General features: G+C 35.0%; 1 protein-coding gene across 2 annotated transcripts in view; it reads left to right on the forward strand.

Annotated features, from left to right (window-relative positions):
• The window catches only part of LOC149780464 (uncharacterized), a 146,627-nt gene that overhangs the window by 16,001 nt on the left and 105,615 nt on the right, over positions 1 to 25,011 (forward strand). For both annotated transcript variants that reach the window (XM_089937406.1, XM_089937407.1), the window contains exons 4-5: positions 18,320 to 18,491; positions 20,376 to 20,504. In XM_089937406.1, coding sequence (XP_089793532.1) covers positions 18,320 to 18,491; positions 20,376 to 20,504 — 301 coding nt within the window. The remainder of the gene's footprint in view (positions 1 to 18,319; positions 18,492 to 20,375; positions 20,505 to 25,011) is intronic.

The following is a 25,011-nucleotide window of genomic DNA, read 5'->3' on the forward strand; positions in this document are numbered from 1 at the left end:
ATAATGAATTGCATAATTAGATGTTGAGAATGGTGAGGTGCATGGGATTCTCATCAATACAGTCTGCTTCATAGCACTGGAGGGGTAAATTCTTTGCCACTTGTAACAAATTGTTATTCTCAGATGATGAACTGTCTTGGAGTGTAAATTATATCAGTGATTGTGGTTGTAGAAATTTTATTATGAGTATTGCTGAAGTGTTGAAACAGAAAATACCTGAATATACAGTATACATAACTCCAGCTAACTTAGTATTCTTGCAGATATGTCTACAGGGAAAGGTATTTCTGAACATGAAATTATGCATGTCCAATACTTGAGTAGAGATGGATATTTGATTACTATTCTTGCAGACGTAGTAGCTCATAAAAATGGACATGTTGATCGAAGGAGTTAAAGATGGTGTTTTTAAGGGACTTATGTCTGCTGGTTTATAAAGTGCCTCCATGTCAGAAAAGTTGATTGGTTTAAAGACCAATGAAGAAGCAGTAAGTCTTGCTAGGAGGATTTGGGCTGTTAAGTTGATTACAGAAAGGCTAATGATAAATATTACCATATATACTCACATAATTCTTAGTCTAACTGTAAAAAACATAGACTGTCTGATCTGCTGTTGTATTATATTTTACCCCTAATGATAAAGTGACTTTGCATCTCTGTTGTGAATTTTATAAATATTGACTTTGTAATAGACATCCATTAGTCAAACTTTGGAAATGATCTTTTTTCTGTCAGCTGAATAAATGACTTTATTCCAGCACAATAAAATAATAATACAAAACACAAAATCACATTTATTTTAAAATTTTTTTTCATATTTAGTACTCTACTTGCCAAGGCTTCAGTCCTAACACTAACCTCTTAATGCTGAGCAGGCACCTAGCGAGGCAGCTGTTCATACCATTTTTATGTCTTTAATATGACTCAGCAGGAGTTAAAACCCGCAACCTCCCTCATCAGAGGTGGACACCCTGGTAAATAGGTTTATCATCCAGATGTTGGTTGAGTGTCAGTTATGAGCCAAGGACTGTGCATATTAATTATTCCTTTATCTTTGGATATGATCTTCATCAGACCATAGTAAAATATGAGTACATAGGGTTGTGTTCTTAAAATACTACATAAACCTGCAGGTGAAATTGTCATCCATTATGTTATATAAGCCAGGCGAGCGATGTTGTCAGCCGTTATGTTATATAAGCCATGTGAGTGATATTGTCAACTGTTAAGTTATATAAGCCAGGTGAGTGACATTGTCAACTATTAAGTTATATAAGCCAGGTGAGTGATATTGTCAACCGTTAAGTTATATAAGCCAGGTGAGTGATATTGTCAACCATTAAGTTATATAAGCCAGGTGAGTGATATTGTCAACCGTTAAGTTATATAAGCCAGGTGAGTGATATTGTCAACCATTAAGTTATATAAGCCAGGTGAGTGATATTGTCAACCGTTAAGTTATATAAGCCAGGTGAGTGATATCAGGATCACTTGAGCCTCTTCTTTTATGCTCACAAATATAAATGAAACTACAGTTTTGTTTTGTCAGAGTAGCAGTTTCCTTACCTCTGTACTTTAAATCATTTGAATTCAGCATGGGGAAATGTTTTACATAATGCTGTTGTGCCATGAACTCTGGGTATAAATGACCACCTAGTAAATACCATATAATTAGTGTTCATTTCTGAAATGTAAAAACAGGGGCCCAACCATGTAAAAACTGGGGTCATTTAGAAATAATAGATGTTGCCAATACCTTTCCATGTGTCTTGTTTTTTTCAGTGAGTTTAAACACATTATCACAGACACTTGTGTTATGGATTTATGATATTCTACAAATAAAAATAAACTTTACACGATTACATGATTTGAATTTGTCATTGTAAAGCCAGACTACAGCATTTTGTGTTTTGAATCAGTCATTGTAGAGTCAGACTACAGCATTACAAGTTTGAATCAGTCATTGTAGAGTAAGACTACAGCATTGCATGATTTGAATCAGTCATTGTAAAGTCAGACTACAACATTACATGATTTGTTGTTTTTGTTGTAGGGTTTAACGCCATTTTTCAGCACACGATAGGCTATACATGGCGGCCAGTATTAATGGTGGAGGAAGAACCTGGGAAAACCCCAGAAAGAACCACCGACCCACGAGAAGCTACTGGCAAGCTTTCTTACATACCCACATTAGCCGAATCCGAGACTCAAACCCATGAAGACTCAAACCCATGAAGACAGAGGTGAGATGGCAGTGATCCGTAACAGAGAGCGCTTTAGACCACTCGGCCACTCGGGGCCCCACATTACATGATTATAATTTGTCATTGTAGAGTCAGACTACAATATTACACAATTTGAATCTGTCATGGTAGAGTAAGACTAAATCATTACATGATTTGAATCAGTCATTGTAGAGTCAGGCTACAGCATTACATGATTTGAATCTGTCATGGTAGAGTCAGACTACAGCATTACATGATTTGAATCAGTCATTGTAGAGTCAGACTACAGCATTACATGATTTGAATCAGTCATTGTAGAGTCAGGCTACAGCATTACATGATTTGAATCTGTCATTGTAGAGTCAGACTACATCATTACATGATTTGAATCTGTCATTGTAGAGTCAGACTACAGCATTACATAATTTGAATCAGTCATTGTTGAGTCAGACTACATCATTACATGATTTGAATCTGTCATTGTAGAGTCAGATTACAGCATGGTTTCCAACAATTTCCATTTCAGCTGAAATGACCATGTTCACTGTTCTGGTCATGGTTATGTTAGTTGATGAAGAAATTGATGCAAGCCAGGCTCTAGACTGAATCAGCAATGACTGAGTCAAAAGTATAAAATGCTAGAAAAGTGAATATTTATTGCTAAAAATAATAAATCACGACTCGTGGACCTGTGATTATTATCAGCATCTCCTGTTATGTACCTGCCATACTGGGATTTGAACTCCTCATGCTCAAGTGTCTAGTCCCCTCTATAAAGAATATATTTTGGAATCTGAGTCTGTATTGTACTTTGGAAATAAATGCAGCAGTGTGTTTTGTTGGAGAGTTCTTCTATTCATTTTCTATCAGTGATCATGTGCTCTTGATTAGTGTCGAAGCAAATAAAAATCAGTCTGGAATCAAGCTTAATGATTTTTTTTATTTTTCTTGGGGTTTTTCTTTGATGAAATAAGGTTCATTGGCACACAGACACAGTATAGAACAATATTGTTATAATAATTTTCATATTTAAAAAAAAAACATAAGCATAATGACAAAAAATGTGACAAGAACCTTTTCACTGATAAATTTAGTGTTCGAGAGTGGAGGAGCATTATCAGATGTGTTTGGCGTCTGTTTCTTTCCTGGTGTCAGTTTAATGTAATAAGTTGTTTTATGACCTTTACATTTAGAGCCGTAATGTTGTTATTGTTGTTAATGGTGAGAGAGCTGATTGTAAACCAGACTGTAAATTGTTTTCTAGTTGTTTTACTATTTTTTACTTAGCTTAATGAGTAGATATAAAATAACATGCATTAATATTTATGAAGAGCTCAGAGTGCTGTTGTCATACTAAATTGGATACAGGCCTTCTCAATTCCCATTGCACCTTGCCAGGGGCAAGTGGATTTATTCTGGAAAGATGAGATATGCAACTACCTGTTAGTCATCATCCCATCTCTGGTCATTTTGCATATAAAGATGCTTATGCAGGGAAGTAAAAGAAGCTAAATGGGCGAGTAAAAGTCAAGTTATTTGCCCATGGGCAAGTAATTTAAAAAGCTTTGCTTATTTTGCTTCAGTGTCTCTATCTCTTTCTTTTTCTCATTCATGGAAGGTAATAATCTGAAAATGGTCTTTTTGAGTGCAGTTCATTATCAAACATCAGAAACTCATGCACCTTCTTTTAACACAGATCACATGGTGTAATCATCTTCAATTGAATGCAGATATATATATAAAATTAGGAGTGTTAGAGGTTGCAATTGTTTTTTTGTGTGCAGAAATCATTGAACACGTACACCAAATATATTGCTTCCTGTGTCCACCAGTTTGTATAAGTGCATGCCGACTGTGGCAACTGACACACAGTAAGTTTGTATAAGTGTATACCGACTGTGGCAAATGACACACAGTAAGTTTGTATAAGTGTATGCTGACTGTGGCAATTGACACACAGTAAGTTAATTTAATGACTTTAATTATCTTCTTCCAGAAATAATGGTGAAATTTCTTAAGCTGTCATATCTAGTTAAATTTTGACAGATCAGACTCCTTAGTGGAACGTGACACAGATTGTTCTGTAGATCCAACTGAAAGAATTTCTCATTAATTTAGGAAATCTAACATTTTATGCTTGCAAAACATGAGTACATCCAGTAAAGTGGGTCGTCTTCAGATTATTTCTCTTTTGGCTAAAGTAGATCGGTATGGTTTAGTAGCCAGATGCTAAGAGTACATCCAGTAAAGTGGATCGTCTTCAGATTATTTCTCTTTTGGCTAAAGTAGATAGGTATGGTTTAGTAGCCAGATGCCAAGATCTACACTGACACCTGATGCAGGTACATGTGCAGAAAAATGCACAAATGACCAGGACAGAATGAATGTTTTGTGTGCAAACAGTAAAATAAGATTTTAAATATCATTTTGGTTGGAGTCATTGGTAACTGTTTCTAACTTCATAAAGAAACAGAGAAAATAATCTTGAAGAAGACTATGGCAAATTCCACTTCTGATTCTCTGCATCACATGGATGCAAGGCACTCCCACACCCAAAGTCTGCATCACATGGATGCAAGGCACACCCACACCCAAAGTCTGCATTATGTGGAAGCAAGGCACACCCACACCCAAAGTCTGCATTACATGGAAGCAAGGCACACCTACATCCTATTTTCTGCATTGTATGGAGACAAGGCACTTGCATTTGATATTTCCTGCATCACACAACTGCAAGGCACTCCCAAACCTGATATTTTTTGTCACATGGATGTAAGTCACTTCCATACTTGGTATTTTGTGTCTAATGGATGCAACTCACTCCCATGCCTGATATTTTGTATCACTTCGACACATGGCATTCCCACTTGTGATTTTCTTCATTGTATGGATGCGCTGATATTTTGTGTCACATAGATGCAAGTCACTCACATGCCTGCTATTTTGTATCAAATGGATGCAAGGCACTCCTACACCCAATATTTTGCATTATGTGACTGCATGGCACCGCAACACCCAATAGATGCATCACATGTATGCAAGGCAATCACACCTGATGTTTTGCATTACATGAATGCAAGGCACACCCTTATAGTTTTTGCACCACATGTATGCAGGGCAGGACTTCTGTTCAGATTGTTTACTTCACATCCAGACATAACATTTTGCATTAATGAAACTTCGGTTTGTTGTCTAGATTATGCTGTGTGCACCATTGCTGTAGTAAGGAAAATAATGGCCACTCTTCTTTTCATCATAGTTATTGTGTAGTTATATGTAGACCTGCTTAGAGAATTACTTACTGTATTTAGGCAAGTTTAACTTGCACCCACAAACATTTTAACCCCACTTTGTAGGCATATAATGTGTGGGCAGATCATGGCCAACTCTTTCATCTGAAATTAGAACAAAGAGCTTAGACCATATACATTTATTGCATTTTGATGAACATGATTTGTGGATTTATCAGGTTACTTTACAAATTTTTGACAGACTTTCATTTTCTGACACAAATATCATCTCCTTGAGGTTCTGTCTTTGGGGTATAAACTGTAAAAGACTGGAACATTTGTCGTATGATCGCAACAAAAATTCTCTTTAAGTGTAACTGGTGATTTTATCATATTTTTAAGTCTAACTTATTCTGCACAGGTTTGTCTAAATCCAGTTTATTGACTTGCAAAAATGCTAAAAAAATAGCAGATTTTTTTTAAAGCCCTATCGCTGTTATCTAAACAAATTTTCCTTCACCTAGATTTAAGTACTTTAATTTACCATTTTTTGGACAAAATTTAAAGAAAATCTGACAGGTTAAACAGTTTCATCTGAAATTTGCTACACATTTTGCATTCAAAAACTGAGAGTTTAGACTGAACACATAGTTTCTCATTTGAACTCTGTCGTAATTATGCATTGTACAGAGATAGGTACCAGCAGCATCTGGTGAATATTGAATGCTTACATAAAAACTGGTTCATGCCAACACAAACATTCCCAGATTTGTTTAAAAATAAGACATGATCCCATAGGTCAGATGTCTGTACTTTCTTTTTCCTGAGAAATTTAGCATTGTGCAAAATATAAAACTGTGGAGTGAAACCTCAGAAAGGTGATATACATTGAGCATGTAGACCAGAGTGAATAAAAGTTTTCAGAGATTAATAAATTATTTTATTATGTAATCATCATTATACAGCTCATGATGAAGGCTATTTTTTTCTGAGGTTGAGCCAAAACCTTATATCAGATACACATCTGATGCAGATTGAGATTCCTTCCTGTCATGGATGCTACTACAGTTATGCTATGTTAAGACATGATGTACAGTGTGTCAAAACATGGAATCAAAATTAAAGAAGAATAACAACATAAAAGGTTATCATTTTATTATGAATAAATTTGTAAGTGTGTATAACAAACTCATCATCAGTACAATGATTTGATCTGGGTGCTTATATCACATCTCATTTAATATCGGAAGGACATTGAAACATGCTCGACCTTTCAGGTCTAGCGAGATCTGATGTTCTTCCGCTATCAAACTTGATGCGATACAAGCACCAAGATAAGTTACTGTACTGAAAACCTGTATGGGTCAACTGAAATAAAGTCTCTAATTGCTTTATTTTACTTTTGATTTCCAACAGTTTGTTTTAATTGCATTAATGGTGTTAAACAGAACAATTGAATTTTTTTGTCAGTAGTCCTAGTTCCTGACCTATGACTACATAGTTGGACTGATGTAAGAGACTCGGGCTCATAGTCAGTCTTTTGAGGTTCCTATAATACATGTATTTTAGCAAAGTTTGCTCTAGGATGATTTAATAAATCTGAACACAGCAAAAATTAGCAAACATGCAATAATACCTGAAGGGAATTTATTTAATATTTAGCAGGTGTGGGTCAACTCAGTGTGCAATTTGCTCCCTCTATGTACAGGAGCAAATGTACCTTATATATCATTGTAAAGGTGATCACAGAGCATTACCGTATACACTTGTATAAACATGGGCCAACACAGACCTATTTTATGTATTTCAGTGTAGATCATTAGAGTGTGAATTTGCATATAAATCAGATTCACCTGTAAGAAACAGATCTAGATACACCCATTATGTGTATCAGGGGTGCAGAAATCCATTGTCCATATTGTCTGGATCAGAAATTTGTTCTTACGGATCAGCAATTTTTGCCAGATTACTTGTCCATGGACAAGGAAATTGTGGCCTGTAACTTGAAAGGGCAGTAGTTCCCATTTTGTCACATTTACGTAAGTGCCGTTCATACTTAGCAGCAAATACAAGATGCAGGCATTGTATATTTACATAGTATGTGTTGAAATTTATCAATTTGGACTGAAAGCAACTGCACCTTCTATGGATACAGCCAGTGCAAGCAGACTGTACTGGTTTAGGCAATATATTTTGATGGTTACATCAGAATGAATTTCATTGGCTGGAGGATAGTGTTTCCCCAAGGAATCTTGTTTTGAACCAATTGCTGGACTCCTTGCATTATGCATGACTGCAATGAATTTTCCTGGGAATGCATGTGCATGGATTGTTTTGTTATAAACCTTCGGCCAAATGGCAAAAAATTTAATGGGCTAAAACTTAACTTTATTATAACAGAAAATATGATAAAAAAAAGAAAACAGGAGTTCAAAGATTCTTGGCTGCAGAAGTTTTCTTGGCTTGAGGCCAATGAAAATCGAATAATTGCATTTTGTAATATATGTAAGAGATACCATGCATCTGCAGAGAAACCAGTGGATTGCTTGCAGGACAAGGCACACTGTTAACACACCCAAAAAAGTGCAAATGCACAATACACGTTGGTTAAACAAAGGTCCTGGAATAAGGCTTATCATGCATAGAGCAACACATTTATGTTCTTAGCCCAAAGCACAACCATCTACAAGCCAGTCTGAACATGAGCCAGTTGATGTGAACTTTCTACAGTGGATGTCTTTCATAAAATTTGGAACAGTAAGGCCAGAGCAAAAGTGAAGCAGGCCATTGCTTTTGATCAGTGTTCTCTTCAGTAATCAGTGTGGACTGATGTGCTTGTCAGAGTTAATTTTCCCCTTATTTAAAAATTGTCAACACACTGACTGAAGTCAAAATATCCAGTATATTTTACATGTCACAGATCCATACTGCATGTGTTTAAATGGTACAGCTTTAAAATGTAAATATTTTAACAGTCCTTTGTTCCACTATTCTTTTTATGTATGAAAATATGGACAAGTGGGTCTTCTATATGGACATGTTAATTTACTTGTCTGTGGACAACTTGATTTTGACAAACTTTCCGTGTTTCTTTGGTTGAGCTGATCAGAGATTATTACCATATATACTGACATATAGGTGAGATTCATCAGTAAGAAACATAGACCTAGATACATACAATGTGTATATTATTACAAAGGTGTTCAGAGACAATTAACTTATATGGTCACATAGAGGTCTGAGTCTTCTGCAAGAAACATAGACCCAGATACATCCAGTATGTATATTAATTGTGGAGCTGCTCGGAGACAATTACCGTATAGACTGACATTTTAGGTCTGAGTCTTCTGTAAAAAGCATAGGTCCAGCTGTGTGCTGAGCACAAAATATACAATCAGGTTGGCCATTTCGTAAAGCACCAGTAGGTCTAGGTCTGTGCTGTTTGTTAGGATCAATCAATATAGCAAACAATAAACCCTAAACTACTGGCACATTATGCAATGGCAGACCAGCATTTATGCTGTTTCTTGTGACTAATCAATATAGCAAATAACAAAGACCCTAAACTGCTGGCACATTATGCAGTGGCAGATCAGGGTGTATGCTGTTTGTTATGATTAATAAATATATAAAATAACATAGATCCTAAGCTGCTGACACATTATGTAATGTCAGATCAGGGTTTATGTTGTTTGTTAGGACTAATCAATATAGCAAATAACATAGACCCTAAACTACTGGCACATTATGCAGTGGCATATCAGGGTTTATGCTGTTCGTTATGATAAAATAACATAGACCCTAAGCTGCTGACACATTATATAATGTCAGATCAGGGTTTATGTTGTTTGTTAGGACTAATCAATATAGCAAATAACATAGACCCTAAACTACTGGCACAATGGCAGATCAGGGTTTATGTTTGTAGTTGGATCAGACTTGTATACAAGTGCTAAAAGTTTCAGTGGGATAATAGCTGGTCATTATCAATTAGGTTCAATTACATATGTTTATGTACTTATGGCTCCCCAGTGCCGGTAGCAAAAAAATATTGGATCCATGATAATGCTCCCGTCTTAGCAACAAATGTTCTTTCCTGTCTGTAGAGTGCACTGAATGCAGGCAATGCTGCTATGAATATGAATTTACTTTGATGTAATTGCTTGGTCTAGACTGGTTCTACATTTTAAAGCAATGAATATTGACATTATAAACTGGTTCTCTTTACTCTTTAGCAGAATTGTTCCTAGAACGGTGTTCAACTGTATCAGCTTCCATCCCATAAGATGAGAACTTTTTTGGTGACAGCTCGGTTAAAAGGTTTTCTGATAACTTAAACATTTTAGTGTTGTACAACTGAAAAAATCTTGGATTTGCTTAAATAATGTGGTTTACTGCTTAATGAGAGGTTTAAATCCTTAACAACATTTTACTGTTTTACCCATACATTTTTTAATACCTTTTTAAGAAGGTTTACATTATTTTTTGTCTTCCATCTAAGTGGAGTTTATTTATATTTACTTCTATTATTTTATCAATTTATTTTTCCATGACAATTATTTATATGTATTTCTTACACAGTAGTGTCTCGCATAAATTGTGCTGATTTGCTGGTAAACCATGTATGTATGCATATACCAGGGATCCTGAAATTCTGATGGATCTTGCTGGACATTTTTCCAGGAAAATGATGTTGTGGACAGATATTGTAAAATTAATGTTAAAGGAGGAAAATCAATTGATAAGAAGAAGAAGAACAAAAACCTTTATATACTGAGTTATTAAATGTACCAGACATTGTCTCATTTTCAGTTGATGCATTTGGCCTAGATTCAGATTGATATCCAGCCATGCTTCACACTACGATTATTTTTCTTTTAGAAAACTATACTATAGAAGTTTACCAAAAATCAGTGTTTCATGCCACTCAGTTATTTAAAAAAAATTATTAATTGACAACAGGCAGACTTACTACCTAAAACAATATATCACATATTATTAACAAGGTAGCCATGGTTGCTCATTTGGTTGAGCATTAGACTTGTAATCCAAGGATTTCAGGTTCAATACCAGTCCAGGTCAGTCTGGGTCAACTGCCTTGGTGAATTGGGAATTGCTCTTAGCTCCCATATTTTCAGCTTGATTTGTTAAAGTATCACTAAAACCAACAACAACATTTTTTGAACTATAGGGTGATTATCTCTTTCCTTATTGTGTTAGGTTCAGTGATTATAGAGTGTTTCAAGAATTACAATGATCAAACAGTGGAATGGGAAGGAGTAGAGTTGTCTAAGGCACCTGCTTTACAGACAAGACATCTCACCTCAGTCAGCATGTGTCAAGTCAGAGTCTCAGCCACCATGGATATGTAAGAAAGCTTGCAACTAGCTTCCCATAGGTCAGTGGTTCTTCCTGAGGTTTTCACAGGTTTTTCCTCTGCTGAATATACAGGCCACCATGTATAGCCAATCATGTGATGAAAAACGACATTAAACCCATAAGAACAATTGCATGGGATGATTATGAGAGCTTTGTGACCAATACCTGACATATCAAGTTGGCCAATGGCCATTTAAGCTCATTTGTTGGTCATGTCCATCAGATACATCATATTTAGAATCTCTGACATACATACATACATACATACATACCAGTGGCCTAGTGGTTAGAGCATCTGCCTCAGATGCAGGAGGTCTTGGGTTCAATCCCTGGCCAAGTCATACCAAAGACTTACAAAAATGATACTAACAGCTGCCTCACTTGGCGCTCAGCATTAAGAGGCTAGTGTTAGGACTGGTCAGCCTGGTGTCAGGAAAATGTGACTGGGTGGGTCATCATGATACATGTGATGCCCTAGTGCTAGACATCACTATAAACTGCCACACTGCAGACATCGTAGCAATATGAATGAAAAAATGTTAAAGCTATGTTAAAAATCCAAATCACACACACACACACACACATACATACATACATACATGCAATGGATGATTTGAATGCTGCCATACATTATGAAAAAGTCGCTTATTACCCAGACTAATTTAGTCTGAAGCATTGTAAGTGTACATCAATAACAGGACATCTTCACTGGAACTTCCTTTCCTTGCAAACAGCGGCACAGCAATCAATTTAGACCTATAGCGGGCCATGCATAAATACATTTTGGGATTACAGACTATGATGGCATAATCTTTACGTACATCGAAGTCATAAAATCTTCTATTAGTGGTTGTTGATTTGGCTTCTCAGTACTATATGCTTTGTAATTGCCTTAATTGTTATGCCCATTCTTGATACAAATGCATTACTCCTTAATTGGGGCTTTTATATTGAATGAGCTGTTAGCAGTTTGTTTGAATTCTCAGAGATTTTAGCATCAATACATCAGAAAGGTTGTATGAATACATCAGAAAGCCTGTATAAATACATTAGAAAGCCTGTATAAATACATTAGAAAGCCTATGTAAATACATTGGAAAGCTTGTATGAATACATCAAAAAGCCTGTGTAAATACATTAGAAAGCCTGTGTAAATACATTGAAAAGCTTATCTGAATATATCAGAAAGCTTTTAAGAATACTTCATAAAGCATGTATGCATACATCAGAAAGCTTGTATGAATACATCAGAATATATCTTCATTCACAATGAGCAAAACTCTGAGCTTGCTGTTGGAATCATTGCACTGCAAAAAAAATCAATGCATTGCAGAGCTGCTGCAGCAGATGAAAACATTTTTCCAGATATAAGGGTATTTTTTCAGTGTTAGATTAAAGCAATTTTGCAGAGTAAGATTCCTTTAGTCTTGGAAATGTTTCCATATCTTAATTATCAAATTTACTCATGTATGATACTCATCTAGCTACAGAGGACATAGACACAGATCTGTCATTTTAATACATTGTCAGATATAGGTCTGTGGTGGTCATTTTAATACATTGTCAGATATAGGTCTGTGGTGGTCATTTTAATACATTGGCAGATATAGGCCTGTGGTGGTCATTTTAATACATTGGCAGATATAGGTCTGTGGTGGTCATTTTAATACATTGGCAGATATAGGTCTGTGGTGGTCATTTTAATACATTGGCAGATATAGATCTGTGGTGGTCATTTTAATACATTAGGTTTGTAATGTTCATTTAGTTTCACCCTGCCCGGCCTGTGTTTGCATAGAGAACTTGCAGCTATTCTAAAGGAAATAGATTAAAAAAATCAATCTCAAAGTGGAGAACTTTCTGCATAGAGAAGGGGAGCTAACACTTGCAAAAAAAGACATTTGGGATACTGTGAATGACATCATAGTTTTACACATATTATAATGATCTTTAAACTCAAGAAATTTACCCAAATCGTAATTCATAAAGCATACAATGCAGATGTTTTATTGAATACAGTGTTTATCATTTTAAGAAAATATTTTGCATTATGTGATGGGAGACCTGAGATTTGCAGTTGTGAGCATTTTAGACAGAGGAGTTCCAATACAACATATCCAGTCTCTGTGAAGTGGCTATCAAATGTCCGATATGAACTGTAACTCACTAATGAGACAAATTTGAGGTGATAGGTGATACCTTATGGGACTTGTGATAGTCAAGATTCTCAGTTGCCATATAGTAGATATAATGTTTCATTCATTCCTGTCTTGTTGCTGAACATATTAAATAATAACTTTACTTTCAGTATAATGTTAGACTAACTGACTTTAGATTCAGTATAATGTTAGACTAACTGACTTTAGATTCAGTATAATGTTAGACTAACTGACTTTAGATCCAGTATCACATTAGAGTAGCCGACTTCAGATTCAGTATAATGTTAGATTAGCTGACTTCAGATTCATTATAATGTTAGAGTAGCTGACTTAAGATTCAGTATAATGTTAGAGTAGCTGACTTCAGATCCAGTATAATGTTAGAGTAGCTGACTTCAGATCCAGTATAATGTTAGAGCTGCTGACTTTAGATTCAGTATAATGTTAGACTAACTGACTTTAGATCCAGTATAACGTTAGAGTAGCCGACTTCAGATTCAGTATAATGTTAGAGTAGCTGACTTCAGATTCAGTATAATGTTAGAGTAGCTGACTTCAGATTCATTATGTTAGAGTAACTGACTTTAGATTCAGTATAATGTTAGACTGACTTCAGATCCAGTATAATGTTAGAGTAGCTGACTTTAGATCCAGTATAATGTTAGAGTTGCTGACTTTAGATTCAGTATAATGTTAGACTAACTGACTTTAGATTCAGTATAATGTTAGAGTAGCTGACTTCAGATTCAGTGTAATGTTAGACTAACTGACTTTAGATCCAGTATAATGTTAGACTAACTGACTTTAGATTCAGTATAATGTTAGAGTAGCTGACTTTAGATTCAGTATAATGTTAGAGTAGCTGACTTCAGATTCAGTATAATGTTAGACTAACTGACTTTAGATTCAGTATAATGTTAGACTAACTGACTTTAGATTCAGTATAATGTTAGAGTAGCTGACTTTAGATTCAGTATAATGTTAGAGCAGCTGTCTTTAGATTCAGTATAATGTTAGAGTAGCTGACTTCAGATTCAGTATAATGTTAGAGTAGCAGACTTTAGATCCAATATAATGTTAGAGTAGCTGACTTTAGATCCAGTATAATGTTAGAGTAGCTGACTTTAGATTCAGTATAATGTTAGAGTAGCTGACTTTAGAGTCAGTATGATGTTAGAGTAGCTGACTTCAGATTCAGTATAATGTTAGAGTAGCTGACTTCAGATCCGGTATAATGTTAGAGTAACTGACTTTAGATTCAGTATAATGTTAGAGTAGCTGTATATCCTTCTGACAAAACGAGTTCATATTTTCCCATACAAAGGCAGTAACCTTTTTATTATATGCTCATTTTTTTATTCTACCTAATGTCTAATTATATAAAAACAATAAACTACAAGAAACAACATAAATGAATGTATGCCAAATTCCAAACTAAATACACAAGCGCATATTCATCATTACACAAATCAACATCATTACTGCGCACATAACTCTGCCCAGATAAATTTGAACTTAGTCGCGCGCTCGACATAACTTTCGAAAGAAAATGGCATGTCTAGTTAAAATTGAAATTTGGAGTCATATTGTGAATGAATGTGCGTTGCAACAACTTTTCCATTTGATCTGGAATGAATAGATTTTGGTATTTTTCTTGATTCTAGGAAATTTCGTGATTATTGACTGGATTTGTATGTGATGATTCCAAATGAAATACATGAGATTTAATAAGCTAGGGAGAAGCGTGTTGACATCTGCAAATGTGTTTCTGTTTCTGTCATTGAATGTTTGAAATCATAATGTTGGAAAAATATGAAGTCTTTCAATTGCAATTATCAAAAAGATGCTATGGAATTTAATGCTTATTTCATTTTGAGTGCAGTAAGGAGGATGCAATTGCACTTATCATCGAAATTACAGCACAATTTCGAAATGTGTAATCCAGATTGAAAACCTATGACATGGCTCATGTAATTCGAATTTGCAGAACTAAGAAAATACATTTTGAGGAAATTCAGGATGTAAAATTGTAAGTATATTTTATTTTGCCATTCCTATCACCAGCTAAAGAAGAGAGTATATGACTTGTCACTTGTATGTTATTTGTGAGGACATTATCCTGCGTCTGTTATATAATGTAGCTAGCCTAAATCCGTAACATTGTATCAGCGCGGAATGTGCCAAAGCAGCTGGTATGTGGTACTCCACGAAACATCTGTTTTAGTTCATTCACTGATTCAGAAACAAATTTAAACAACCACAATGTAAAGAGTCTCTTACACGAGTGTACATGATTTGTGTACAAAATCAAAGGTGCTGGCGTCTGCGTCCATTGTTTGTTTACAATAGAAAGTAGTTCCTTTATGCACATGAATGCTTTATGTGTATTGTCGTGCGGGTTCAGTATCGGGTAATATTGAATGATTCTGACAATGTAAAGTTAACCGGGAAAAAAATGAGCGTATAATAAAATGTTAGACTAACTGACATTAGATCCAGTATAATGTTAGAGTAGCTTACTTCAGATCCGGTATAATGTTAGAGTAGCTGACTTCAGATTCAGTTTATAATGTTAGAGTAACTGATGTTTGACTCAGTATAAAGTTAGAGTAACTAACTTTTGACTCTGTATAATGTTAGAGTAACTGAGGTTTGACTCAGTATGTTAGAATAATGACTTTTGACTCAGTATAATGTTAGAATGACCAACTTTTGATTCAGTTTAATGTCAGAGCAGCTGATTTTGTATTCAGTATACTGTTAGAATAATGACTTTTAACTTAGTATAATGATAGAGTAACCAAACTTTGATTCAGTATAATGTTAGAATAATGACTTTTGACTCAACATAATGTTAGAGTAATTGACTTGACTCAGTATAATGTTAGAGTAAATGACTTTTGACTCAGTATAATGTTAGAGTAACTGACTTTTGACTAATGTAAATCTAAGTTGGATTTTCTTTCATCAATAGATTTGTATATCTTAAGTTGATTAACTGTAAGGGCAGCATGGTAGATTTCTCCTTAGATGGGTAAGATAGTTCAAGTATGGAAAAAGTGATAAAGGAGGATTTTCATTAATTTGTAAGTTTTCATAATTATCATATCTTTATACTATGTCATTCCTGTTAAAATAACCGTTTCCATAGTGTTGAGGGTATTGATTTACCAAGGTAGAAGTAGAACATGGATGGTGCTGTAGCTCAGTCCTTCCAAAGAAGTCAGTCAGTTTCAGTTCATATTTCCCATCCCCCAGTCGTGTCATCCCCCATTAGATCTCAAGGAAGGTTTAGTTCAAGACTGCATATCTTGGTCAAAGGTCAAGGTCAATGAGTCCACCATATCTAACTGCTTGGTAGTCAGACTGTAGCATTTACTTCTTTAAGCAGATTATATTGCCTGTAAACATTTACAAAATTGATAACCATGTAAACAAGCATGGTGGCTTTGAGTAATGCAGTAACTGTGAGTTCAGTTAAGTGATATATTTCCACATCACTACCTATGTAGACTGTTTGGTTTAACTCCACTGGTCATAGGCCAGAATATCTTATGAGGTGGTCTATTGTCCATAATGCATCCATCCATTTGCACAAGTTTGTTCCTGCTACTCCTAAACTACTTGGAGGATTGCCTTGAAACTTTACACACACACATTCATCCCATGGTCTAGTTGGTCCTGAATAAAAAAGGTGCCGCCACAGTTGCCATCTTGAAAGTCTCTTTGCTACTTCTAAATGGGTGTTCCTATGAGCATAGAGTTTTTAGTTAAAAGACTTTATGTGTCTAGTTCATCCTTAATGAAAATGACACCAATCTGATGTTCAGTATGTCTGCCACAGTGGCCAGCTTGAAAATCTTCTATCACTGTATCTCCTGAATGAATGCTCACATCTGCATTGCATTTTCTTAAAATGGTTTGTTGATCCTAAATTAAAATGGTTCTGATCTGCCATTCAGTATGTGGCCATCTTGAAAATATTGTTTTCACTACTTCTGTTAAATGGAAAGTCTTTTTGTCATGTGATTTTTATCAAAAGAGTTCTCATGGTGTCCAGTTGGTCCTTATTGAAAATGACTGTCCAGTGTTGTGGATATCTTGAAACTATTGTAGATATCTCTACTTCTCATCAATGGCTATATCAGCGTGAGGTTTTCACCAATAGACTTGTGATACTTAGTTGGTCTTAAATAAAAATGGTGACAGTCATACTTCAACAAGGCTGCTATGACAGCTGTCTTAAAAATCTTAGTAACTGACAGTGAAGTCTTGGGGTGAAACAATTCATTGATATATCGATGCAATGATACTTTTGCCATATCGATATATGTATAGATACAAGAGGTGAAGAATTAATACCGTTGGCCACCCTTCTTTTCTAGATTAATTTTGGGTAGAGAAACAAAGCATTGTTTTGTTTGTCTGCATTCAACTTTCAGCTTCATTTCTATGTTACTGAAAATACTATTTGGGTGACTAAACTTAATTTTTCTTGGATTTCGAGCCCAAGACTGTACCAACTTTGCTACCACATTTTGGGTTCGATACCTGCCCAGATTAGCTTGGGTTAGCAGCATTGATGAGTCCTTGGTAAAGGCACTTAATTCATAGTTCCTTGACATGATATAGCCAGTATAGACAATAATGTGTTCCTTGACATGATCTAGCCAGTATAGACAATAATGTGTTCCTTGACATGATATAGCCAGTATAGACAATAATGTGTTCCTTGACATGATATAGCCAGTATAGACAATAATGTGTTAAAATTGCTGTAAACACCAACCAGCTGACCATCACATTTTATTCCCTCTGGAAGGTACCATCACTTAGTTTCATGCAACAATTCAGTTGAATGTTGTTTAGCTTAAGTCAAATAATAGTGAAGTGATAAGAAATAAGTTGATATCTTATTTTACATTTGTTTGTTAAGTACAATTTTTCCAGTGATAAAACAGTGAGAGAAAGAAACAGGTAACAGAGCCTTATTGCATTTCATTCAGTGATGGAAAATTATGTTTTGCAGCAACTTGGAACAAGTTGGAATTCTGCTGGACAGTAAATTATCTATCACTTTCCCAGGATGTTATATACATGTAAAATATGAAGAAAATCGTAGATTTTTTGTGCAGTTTCTTTTATATCTCAATTTTGGTCACATATGCCATTTAGCTTTTTTCTGACCAACCATTCATCTTTTTTCCTTTCCTTTTCTTTGTCATATCAGCATTTTCAAAGCTAAAACAAAATGCAATAAAACATAATTAAAATAGTTAACATATTAGTCATTACATATTTCATTTTGTTTATTTTCTATGTCCAGATGTTGGAAAGGTGCAGAGTATTTCAGCAGACTGGGTCTCAAACCACATTTACTGGACTGACTCCCAAAGGAAAACTGTTGAGATTGCAAACTATGATGGATCTGGCAGGAGAATATTAGTGACTACAGACCTTCAGCAGCCACAGGCAGTCATAGTGGATCCTGTATTTGGGTGGGTTGCAGTTACAAAACATTACATTGTACAATGTAGGCCCACACAAAGGTTTAAGTAATAAACACTTTTGCTTCATCTGGGCTCAAAATTAGCAGTAGTCCACTAGTCTCAGGCAAGAAAACTCCCATTAGGCTAGTAATTTTCATAATTTGAGTAGCCCAATGGCAAGTGAAGTTTCATTTGTTACCAGTCAACATTTGTGGGAAGGACTAGTGAAGATTTAGCAGAACTAACCTGCTGCTAGTACTTATGACTATAAAGAAATTTATGTTATGTTTTAGGCCTGCTTTGTGTATTTTTATCTTACTGAAGAAGAAGGTTCATATTTTATGTTTAGAAAAAAAATGCAAACCAGTTATAAATATATCATACAATCAGAATTTTATGCCAGTAAGATTTGACTTTGTGGAATAAAAGTCATTTGGAATAAATTTGATACATTGAGTTCATGTGGATTTATAAAAGTATTTTCTTTCCTTAATAGTTTATCTCAATCTGTGGAGGAAAATTATTGTTTGAAATGTATCTGAATGAATTCTGTTTATTCCTATCATTTGCACTCAAGAAGGAGCCAGAATTTTACTATCATGTCCTAAAAGTAGGAAAAGGATTCTGAATTTTGTGATTCAATATCACTTTACACTCCGACAATAAGCTGATCAGAATGAATTTCTATTTATGATTCAAGATAAGATCATATTAAAAAGTTTGAATTGTTTAGCACTTTCTTTTGTTTTCATTTACATACAGGGATTTGATTAAATTATCTGAAAATTGATGGGCATATTGAAAAGAAATCATTTTTGATCGTAATTTGATCGTGATTTGCTAGATCAAGTAGAATTGTCAACATCATTGGTGAACTTCATGAAAGACTAATCTGTTTGACAGAGGGCAGAGAACGATGTGATCATGGGTTTAACTCACGCGGCCCCAATCCCACCTGTAAGCATGATGAGGCTGTACCCTATTTCCGAGCTCTGCAGCATCAAGGTCATTTAAAATGCACCAAAGTGGGTGGTATTACAAAATAGCAGACAGGTATTGTTCTACAATGATACCAAATAATCTGAAAGTTCTAGTTGCACTACAAAATACAGAGGGAAAAACCTAATTTTTTGGACCGGTTTTTTTCACCCAAAATTTGTTTGTGGTCGGAATGCGATTTTGTGTCTGGATTTTCGACCTTTTTGTCCTCAGATCTAAGGCAGACCAGTCTGAACTGCACACAGACAGGTGAACCTTTGCAAAAACTTCGATAAGATGGGCATTTGGAATAAAGAGTGGTCTCCATACGAAAATGATGGGTCCATTAAGCAAAAAAAGAAGACCTCCAACTTTTACCCTTCTGTTCATGTGGAAGCAAAATAACCAATGGAAAATGATGTTTCTAATACAACTAGGCATTAATCTCATGGAAAATCTGTTGAAGGCCGATGTATTCAGAAATAGCCCCCAAAATGTCTTTCCTACTCATATTTCAGGCAAAAACGACAAAATCCTCCTGGGCTGAATGAGTTAAAGGAAATATTAGAATGATGCAGACAGATGTGGTCATGCAGTTAAGATCAAATTACTAATTGTATTTGGCAAATAGGACTAACAGCAATACATGTTAGCTAGGCAGTATATATCTCTTCAATTTCATCTTTGCAATCCTGGGCTAGTATATGTTTTAATGATTGCCAATACACAGTTCAAGTTTTTGATCGATACTTCAGGAATTCCTTTAACCCAAAGACTATGTCATTCACCAGCTTCTCTTGTAAAGATTATTCAGTCTTATATATAGCTGTAACTTTAAAGTTAAAAAAGTGAAGTTTTCATTGTGTCCACAAAAAAATGTTTTTGATTTTTGTTGCACTTTTTGTTCTATGACAGATTTATCTTCTGGTATGACCAGAAATTGAATAGGATCGAACGGTCATTGCTGGATGGCAGTCGTCGTCGGATTATTGTCAAGTCCAGGAAACATCACCCAAACCAGTTTGCCATCAGTCATGCATTTAGGTGAGTGAAGAACTTCATTTTTTACTTTTTTACTTTATATCTTGAAACACAATACCACTTGATACAGTACTGGAATCTGTGCACGTAAGCTGTCTTTTTCTCTGGTAGATCACTTTGACCTCTTTTGATTGTTAATGACAAACTTTAGAGAAAACAAAAAGTTGCAGCAGATTAAAGGAAATAAGACAGATCAGGTGCACAGAGTACCAAATACAAGAAAATAAAGTACAGAAATTACGGTAGGTTCACAGATTTCTTGAGAAAAATGTTGGTGTACTGGTTGTGATACAGTGTATCAGTTATTCCAATCTGATTAAAATCACTTCTCCAGGATCTGACAGTAACTGCTATGGGGTCATGTTCAAGTGACTTTGAATTAGCCAATGGAAATGCAGCTTTCAGAAATTAAAAGTACATTAGATCATTTGGCACACATGGATGGTCTTCAGCCATACTGCTAAGTCTCCCAAAAGCAGAGGTATAGTACTTCATCTGAGTGGCTGATAAATTAGTAAATATGGTTATAATTCATTAATATGGGATGGAGAAATCACACTAAAGAGTAACATTTAATTAATAACTGATAGTAAAATCTATGGGCGAAATGATTCATCGATATATTGATGCATTCATACTTTTGCCATATCAATACACATATAGATACAAGAGGTGAAGAATTGATACAAAATGATACTTACCATATATAAGTTACCTCAATCTTCAGCAGTCGTGAATAATTATTAGTTGTTTGCCTTTTTATTCTTTCAACTCAGAGATACCTGTTGCATTTCAGGTACTTATTTTCATCAGTATAAAAGAGAAAACTATTGACAACACCCACTCACCTTTTACAAATGAACACAACATGACAGAGTTAATAATCTGTTTCCCTTCCATTTTTATTGAAGGGGAGTGGGTGTTGTTAATAATTTACCTTTTCCGTTTACAAAAATGACTGCCTGTGGCTGTGTTAGATGCTTTGCATCTGTAGGAAGTACAGTGTGATAGATTTTGTTGGCATTCATACTGACTCCCACATACGGGCTTGTTCTTGATGTGATTTTCCATGTGGAAATTGCACTATTTCTTCTGTTTTGAAGATAACACCATAATGTCTTCCAAGTTTAAGAGTAAGATATAAAATTGATTGTAGGATGTTTTTAAAGCATTCATGCAGTGCTAAACAAAGAGATTAGTGACCAAGAAAAGTCCTGCATCTAATCAAATGGAGCAGCCTGAAATGGCCTAAAAGTTTTAATTGAAATCACAAATAACTAACAGGTAGTTTGTCTGGAAGTATTTTTTTAATCTTGGCATGGGTGAGAATGACCTATAAATAGATGGCAAGTCTATAACTGTCTGCAATCTGCATACTGGAAATATAACCAGTATGTCAACACATAAAACGGGCAACAGCCATGACTCTCATGCCTCCTAAAGGTGAAAACACCTTCAAGTTGATATGTGTATCGATAATGTTTCATATCATAGGCTGTGTATCATAAAGTAAAACAGCACAGATGTGTCATTTCACTTGAGAAATCCCTCACAGGATTAAGAGTTCATTAATAAAGGATAGAGGAATCCCACTCAAAGGTTTAGAATTAATTAAATGGGATAGAGAAATCCCACTGAAGGGTCAGAGTTCTTAAATATAGGATAGAAAAATCCCACTAAGAGTTCATAAATATGGGATAGAAAAATCCCACTAAGAGTTCATAAATCTGGGATTGAAAAATCCCACTAAGAGTTTGTAAATATTGGATTGAAAAATCCCACTCAGATTTCATTAATATGGGATAGAAAAGTCCCACTCAAGAGTCAGAGTTCATTAATTAGAGTTCTTACTCTGCATGAAATGGTTAGATATTTTATTACCATTCCTGATTCATGAGAAGCTACCGTGAACAAAATTGTGTGACACCAGTTAGATACCGTCTCCTACAGATGAAATTGTTTTTTAATTTGATATTTTTAGAAAGAGCATAAAAGGTTATGCTTATCTGATAACTTGGATTGTTTATATTTTACCAATAAAACCTTTCTACTTGGTAATAGAATGACTTGGAACATATTTAGCAGACGCAAAATTCTGATCCTCATTTGGAATCTTCCTATCCTACTCCAGTACACATGAAGTTTCTGCACAAGAAGATGAAATATAATTTTCGTATTTGCCAAGAATGAAAATCCTTACTGGCAGGAAATATATAACAAAGTTTTATTCAAATCCACTGAACGGTTTTAAAGGTATGGCTGATTAATTTACAACTTTCAGAATGGTAGTCTGAGCTATGAGAGCTGCCAAGATGTAGTTAAGGTGTCACTATATCAAGTCCATTTTGTGTCATTAGACTGGCCTACTGATTCACAGTTGCAACAAAAGTTGTTTTGGAATAGGTAAAAACAAATATCAAAAAGAGAAAAGAATGTTAAATTGTGTGGTAAAAAATAGCGATGAAATCAGATTTTGGAGATACACAAGGAACCGGTCTATAAAGCTGTCATTTGTGGAAACTTACTTCGGGAACCAGGATATAAAGCTGTCATTTGTGGAAACTTACTCAGGGAACCAGCCTATAAAGCTGTCATATATGGAAACTTACCCTGGGAACCAAAGAAAATGATGCCTGATACAATGTGGACAGATCCCAAAACCACAGAGTTCTCAGTAAGTCTCTACAGAAGTGCAGCACTTCTATCCAACTCTTCCACAGCCACAGTGAACAGAAGAGATGTGAATACTAAAGAAAAGAGAAAGCTGGACATTCCTTTTTTATAATGTCAACAAGCGAAGGATTTGCTACTATAGTACCTGAGTGACTATACACTTTAACCAATCCAACCAAATAAACTGTATTCTTTATCAGATAATTTGACGCATACCCAGAATGACAGAGCACTGTTACAGTATGGACTGTTACTGCTTTCATGTGTTAAGCTTACAAATATGAGACATCCTACACATCATCACCCAAACATTTAAAATTCCCCCTCCCCCACCTTATGAAAATGCCAGAGTTGCTTGTGAAAATTTTGGAGATATCAGCTTTACATTCAGTAAAATTGGTTTGTCGCAAGAACTTTGTTTTCCTTTTTAGCCCACATTGTCATATAGCATTGTACACTTATAGAAATGAGAGAAAATTTGTTGTATCATTATTATCCAGAAGATCAGCTGTGCAACAAAATCTTCATGTACCAGTGAGTTGTATATTTACACATACTTATTGCATTGTATTACAAATTGATTTTAGGCCAGAATTTTTAGTTGACATTTATTCCCAAACTGCATGAATTATTTTGTTGAACAGTGTAGAGTCATTTTAGGTTCGCTTTGCTGGATCTAGTTTGATAAATCCACCCCACCCCCCAGATCTGCAATATCAGCCCCAAAACTGCCAATCAATATCATGGGTGAGGGGCCTAGGCTGAATCCATCATGCAGCTCTTAATTAACAACTGGATTATTTTGGCCATAAGACTCAGTTTTCATTATTATTATTAACAAAAATATAATAAAGACATTTTTTAATGAGGGTAGCACAATTAGTTGCATAAAATATATTTATGAAATATATATCTGTGTGTATATATCTGTGTGCGTTGCGGTCATGTTCATCAGTCTAAGTTAAACGTATGCATAAAAGGTACCAACATACATTTACATACTGAAAGGTAGCAGGAGGAGGTGGAATATAAGGCCACATGTTAGTAATTAAGACTTAGATTTCATCAGCTAAATACATAAGTTGTTGCAAGTTAATATACTAGAAGATCCTTTGATTTCTTGTGGAGTAATTTTCCATATAATGGACCCAGAGTATTAAAAACTGTTTTAAAATAGTTCTTTCTTTGCCCTTGGAATTAGAGATTTCATGGCTGTCATTGATCCAAGGTTTGGGGTGTTGATGGATTCTCTGTATTGAAAAGTATTTCTCTGACTGGGGCCTACTTAATAGACAAAAATGATATTATGCATCATTTTAGCTGTAACAATTTTCATAATATTAACATCTGGCTTCCCCCATATTATATTACAATAGTCAAAATGAGGCTGAAGGTAGCTCTTGTAAAAGATGATGCATTATTTGTTGTAGAATGAAATACTTTTATTTTCTTCGTAACCAAAGATGTGAATTTGTTTTCTTCATAATGAAACTTATATGATTATGCCGAAATCAGTACATGTAATTGTCAACAGGAATATAAAGTATTTTGTCTATGATAACCACTTTCAGTTTGTCTTTAGTTTAGAAAAACTCAGGTGTTGCATATTTCAGTTTGATCTCCCCCCTCCCCCCCCCCCCGCTTTGCTGTTACTAATTAAACCTTCACTTTATCTGCACTTACAACCATTCCATTATTGACTCCACATTTGAAACCTGTTTAATGCCATTCCAAAAAATTTCCAGTTTATTTCTGCAGCTGTTTTAATCAGAGAGAGTTGTATCATCAGCATGTACATCAGTTGATAATACCTTACTTTTGGTCTTATCGGAGACCA

Source organism: Sinohyriopsis cumingii, chromosome 16, assembly GCF_028554795.1.
Source record: "Sinohyriopsis cumingii isolate HCF-2022 chromosome 16, ASM2855479v2, whole genome shotgun sequence".
In the NCBI taxonomy this organism is placed as follows: domain Eukaryota; kingdom Metazoa; phylum Mollusca; class Bivalvia; order Unionida; family Unionidae; genus Sinohyriopsis; species Sinohyriopsis cumingii.